Source organism: Monopterus albus, unplaced genomic scaffold, assembly GCF_001952655.1.
Source record: "Monopterus albus unplaced genomic scaffold, M_albus_1.0 scaffold420.1, whole genome shotgun sequence".
Lineage (NCBI taxonomy): Eukaryota > Metazoa > Chordata > Actinopteri > Synbranchiformes > Synbranchidae > Monopterus > Monopterus albus.
The window spans coordinates 34677-39574 of NW_018128300.1; the positions used below are offsets into that span (position 1 = coordinate 34677).

At 40.4% G+C, this 4898-nt stretch overlaps 1 protein-coding gene across 4 annotated transcripts in view; it reads left to right on the plus strand.

The window, feature by feature from the left end:
* LOC109951972 (probable cation-transporting ATPase 13A3) overlaps window positions 1-4898 on the plus strand; it is a 24481-nt gene that overhangs the window by 1956 nt on the left and 17627 nt on the right. For all 4 annotated transcript variants that reach the window (XM_020586772.1, XM_020586775.1, XM_020586774.1 and 1 more), the window contains exons 2-7: window positions 998-1067; window positions 2160-2333; window positions 2706-2867; window positions 3072-3142; window positions 3231-3314; window positions 4426-4495. In XM_020586772.1, the coding sequence (XP_020442428.1) occupies window positions 1017-1067; window positions 2160-2333; window positions 2706-2867; window positions 3072-3142; window positions 3231-3314; window positions 4426-4495 (612 nt within the window). In that variant the 5' untranslated portion in view covers window positions 998-1016. The remainder of the gene's footprint in view (window positions 1-997; window positions 1068-2159; window positions 2334-2705; window positions 2868-3071; window positions 3143-3230; window positions 3315-4425; window positions 4496-4898) is intronic.

The window sequence follows — 4898 nt, forward strand, 5'->3', positions numbered from 1 at the left end:
AATTTCTGTCAAGAAGTTGGAGTTGAGGGGGAGAGTTAAATCATTTTCCCATTTGAGTTTTGGTATTGTTATTGTTGAATCTGTATTTGATATGAGTTTATATAGTTTGGATATTATTTTCTTGGAGGATGTAATTTTCATAATTTCTTCAATAAATTTGGAAGGTTGTAGTGGGTTATTGGTTACACTAATCTTTGATTTAATTATAGATTTTAGCTGATTGTACTGGAGGAACTGTTCTCTCAATTGGTAAAGGTGGGCCTCCTTTTAACTACATGTGAAGTACTGCTGTGTCGCTTATGAATTTCCCATCAGGGATAAATATTTTTAAAGATTAATTCTGAAACTAACTAAAGTTAACCAAAAACTGTAGTGGAGTAAAAATTACAGTATTTGCCTCTAAAATGTAGTGAAGTATGAAGTAGAGCAAAATTAAAGCACTCAAACTACAGATACCTCAAAATTGTACTTAAGCACAGTACTTGAGTAATGTCTTTGTTTGTTAGTGTGTTGTGAGGTTCACATCCTACATATCGGACATGTTGATCAATAAAACCACATTAAAATGTGGGAGTGAAAGTCGTTCATCCAAAGAGTCAAAGCTGTGAATTCAAGGAGAAAGTTGCTAATGGTTTTACACAGGTGCTTCATTTTCCATCTCTGGTAGTGTTCCAGAAAAAACACGGGTGAAATATTCAAGAATGATGAGGGAGGAGTTCATCACCACAAGCTTTGAACACATTGTCCGTGTCCAATCGTATTCTCTGAATTCCGTTTTTATATTTAACTAACTCTTCTTCTCTGGGTGGCCAGTGATGGAAATTGGTAACAGTGAAGTAAATGAATCACTAAGTTCCTCTCCCAGTGAAGTGCAGCAGTTGTTCTTGCTTCAAAGCCATAAACCTGAATTTGGTAATGCCTTGACCAAAATTGAAGTTGCAAGATTTTTATTGACCAGACACAACTGATGAGAAAGACACTTTGCACTTCCTTGTAGTTGCTGCACTTCTGACAGAATGAAGACAATCGAGGTTAAGCTGATCAACCAGGGCCAGGAGGATGAGATGGTAAATATCACTTCCCATCTTAATTCTTCTTTCCACAGGACCTTTTAGTTAGTGTTGAACAATGCATTGCAGCTGACTTAATTTTTCCTAAAACCTTCTATAAAATAGTACCTGTATGTAGAGAGAAATAACAGTTTGACGTGTGATTTCAGTTGGTTAGCTGTGTGCCAGTGTAATGACATGTTTGGAGGGAAATGGGGATATTAATCACCAATAATAATAGCTGGTGATCTGTAGGCTGTGTTTGTTGTTTTAATGTGTTTGTGAGCTGCTGTTCACATATGTCTGCAATATACAATGTCATCATTCTGATTGTTCACACTGTAAGTCTGTTATGTTAACCTGCTATGTGCACACATCTATTGCACGTCTGGCCATCCTGGATCCCTCCGCTGTTTCTCTTCCTGTAGTTTCTTATCCAATTCCAGGGTCTAAGGACAGAGGGTGTCATATGCTGGCCAAATATTAAGGCCCCTTAAGGCAAATTTGTGATATTGGGCTATAAATAAAGTTTGTTTACTTGTCTAACACTAGGCAAGAAGGAAATAGGATTGTTTTCCAAAAGTTCCCAGAGTTTTCAGTTACAGACTGGCAAACCACCAAAAGCACTCTGTTTGAATTAACTCATAACACTACTAAGACTAGCTCCCAGCAAACGCACCATTTACTGCTGTAATGTGAGTAATGCTTGTTAAAGCCACAGTATGAAAAGCCCAGATGTAACTAATAAAATTACTGATGGCTGAATTCCAGTTCAGGGTCCTGGTGTTGTCGCGAGCTGGCTCGTGGTCATAGACTTGCTGAGATACTTTAACAAAGCCACTGTTATTAATAAAGCATGTGTTTTTTCTTCTCCTGTCAAGTCAAAATCTCTGCTGTGAAAAAGGGGTTTGTTGACATTAAGGAAAATACCAGTGTTAAATCTTGTTCTTCATTTAAATGGCTACTTCCTTCAACCTGACAGCCTCCAATCAGGACTGAATCTGAAGTACAAAGCAGTGTTTACATGCAGTTTACTCCCGTCTGTGAACCACAGAACAGTGTATTTATCCCACTCTTCAGCGTGTTAAATGAGTGCCTGCCTGTGTCCAGGAGTTGTGGGGGTACCGGCCCTGTCTGTGGAAGATAATCCTGGTGAGTGTAGGTACTGTGTGCTCCGGTGGCCTCTTGCTGCTGCTGCTGTTCTGGCTGCCTGAGTGGGGCGTCAAGGGCACCTGCACACTCACCTCCTTGAAGGACGCTCACACACTGCTGCTCAGGACCACGGTAGGGGAACAGCACTCCCTTCATTCTTCTTTTACACAACTGACTTATACTTTATTTGTAAAGAAAAAATTCTCGTACATTAATTTCACATAAAGAAAATATATATGAAGCAGTGCACTCTTGTAAATGAGGCCCCCGCTAAAACACATGATTTTTAAAATTAGAACTAATGTACTTGCCTGTGTGTTTGTGTGTGTGACTCTTTTGTTGCTTCTTTCAGAGCTCACTTTTGTGCAGCACACCACACGGCTGAACACAAATCATCTCTGTGCTTGTTACATTCCTTAGCACATACTTTATTACAGTATAGGTGATAAATTCAATATATCACCACAGATGTGGAAAATGTAATTCTTTATCCTGTTATCACAGGATGAATTCAGACAGTGGTTTCGAACCAAAGTACATGTGATGTTGGCGCCGGGGAAGAAACCCTTTGACACTCTGGACCTGCAGCTGCCAAATGAACACCACAGCGTCAGCGCTGTACATGAAGAGCATCATGGGAAATGTGCTTATGTGCAGCCTGCTCAGGTGCTTCAGTAGAAAAAACTGTTTCTTCTTTTAAATCAGTTTTCTGCATATGAAGCACACACTGGCTTCTTATACTTGTTCATGAGTAAAAGATCTCTTAGAACAATTGGTTGCTTTTGGAGGCATTTAGAGTTTGGAGCACAGATCAGGAATAGGCTGCTTCTGAGGTGTGCTTATTAAACTCTCTCTCCCTCCCTCTCTCAGATCCACTACTTCACCCACCACAGCACTAAATACTACTGGAATGATGTGATACAGAACTTTGAATTTTATAGGTAAGAGATGAAAAGAAGCAGTACAGTATGTTGCATGTACATGTGCAACTGCACAACCCCAACAGAAATGGATGTGTGCCTTTTCTAGAGGTCTGGAGGATGTGAGGATGAGCTGTACAAGCATCCACTCTGACTACAGCTCTGGGCTTCCTAAAGCACTGCAAGACTACAGGTACATCACACACACACACAGTAAAACAGTTTGTCTCTACATAGTGGGTGTGGAGGAAGTGTCAGGTCATATGACTCAAATGTTAAATATTGTCACACAAATATTGTCAAGGGCAGGCTTTTTGCTTTACTTACTTTATTTTATTTCCTTACTATTTCTCCAGTCAGTGAATAATACAATCATGAATAAACTAGGAACTACTGAATAAAATGTATCACAACACTGGTTCACTGTTTAGCACTGTATAGTATTACTGTTGCTCAGCATATCTCTGGACCTCGGCCATACAGCTCAAACATACTGCGCTACCTACAACACCACATTCTAGCATGTAATTTATATAAGATCTAAAATATTTACACAGCCACTTATGATTTGCTATGCTGTATTTACACCTGCAGCCAACATTAGGCTACACTGGTATTAATTTATGTCATATAGTACCATGTTCTTTTCTAGCTACTCAACAGTGAGTTTGTTTTTCTTAGATGATATACAGTAAGTACAGTATTACACACTGACCAGCCACTTTATTAGGCACACCTGTACAGTTGTATGTATTTCAATGCAACACCTCCGCTTTAACATCTGTGTTTATGAAGCTCAAAATGTTTCAGTTTTTGGTGAAATTGTCATAACTGTATAAATTAATTTATATGTTTATTGTTGAGGTCACAGTTAAAGGTGGTGTTGCACTGGACTACATTATATTCAGAGGTGTTCCTAATATTCTGACACTCTTGTGTGTAGGTGGGGGAGGACAAATATCACCTGGCTAAAGATATCAGATGTTTTCTGCAGCTTGTTTGACCAACTCACTGCAAACTAAAGTAAACATACAGTGAAGCATTTCACATGTTGTTTTTAGAAATAGATTACCAGATACACAATGGTCAAGAAGCACAACACTGTAGGAACATTTCAGTGCCAACAGATGCATGGTATCAAATCGGATCTGATCAAACTAACTAACCTTACAGAATCGAATGATGAATGTTTTAAATTGGCAAATAAAGTCAAATTTGTGTAAAAAGTTGTGTAAAAAATAAAATAGAACAACACCTGCTATTTTCTAAATGTTAAAGATTGTTTGAAACTCTTTGTTTAATAGGAGGTTGTTTTTCGGGGAGAATGAGATCGCTGTAAGAGTGCCCTCTCTCTTCAAACTCCTCATAAAGGAGGTGAGTTTAAAGCTCAGACAACTCTTTTTTTTTTTGTAAACCATCCATCCATCCATCCATCTTCCTCCGCTTATCCGGAACCAGGTCGCGGGGGCAGCAGTCTAAGCAAAGATGCCCAGACTTCCCTCTCCCTAGACACTTCCTCCAGCTTCTCCGGGGGGATACCGAGGCGTTCCCAGGCCAGCTGAGAGATGTAGTCCCTCCAGCGTGTCCTGGGTCTTCCCCGGGGCCTCCTCCTGGTGGGACATACCTGGAACACCTCCCTAGGAAGGTGCCCAGGAGGCATCCGAAACAGATGCCCGAGCCACCTCAGCTGGCTCCTCTCGATGTGGAGGAGCAGCGGTTCTACTCTGAGCTCCTCCCGGGTGACCGAGCTCCTCACCCTATCTCTAAGGGTGCGCCC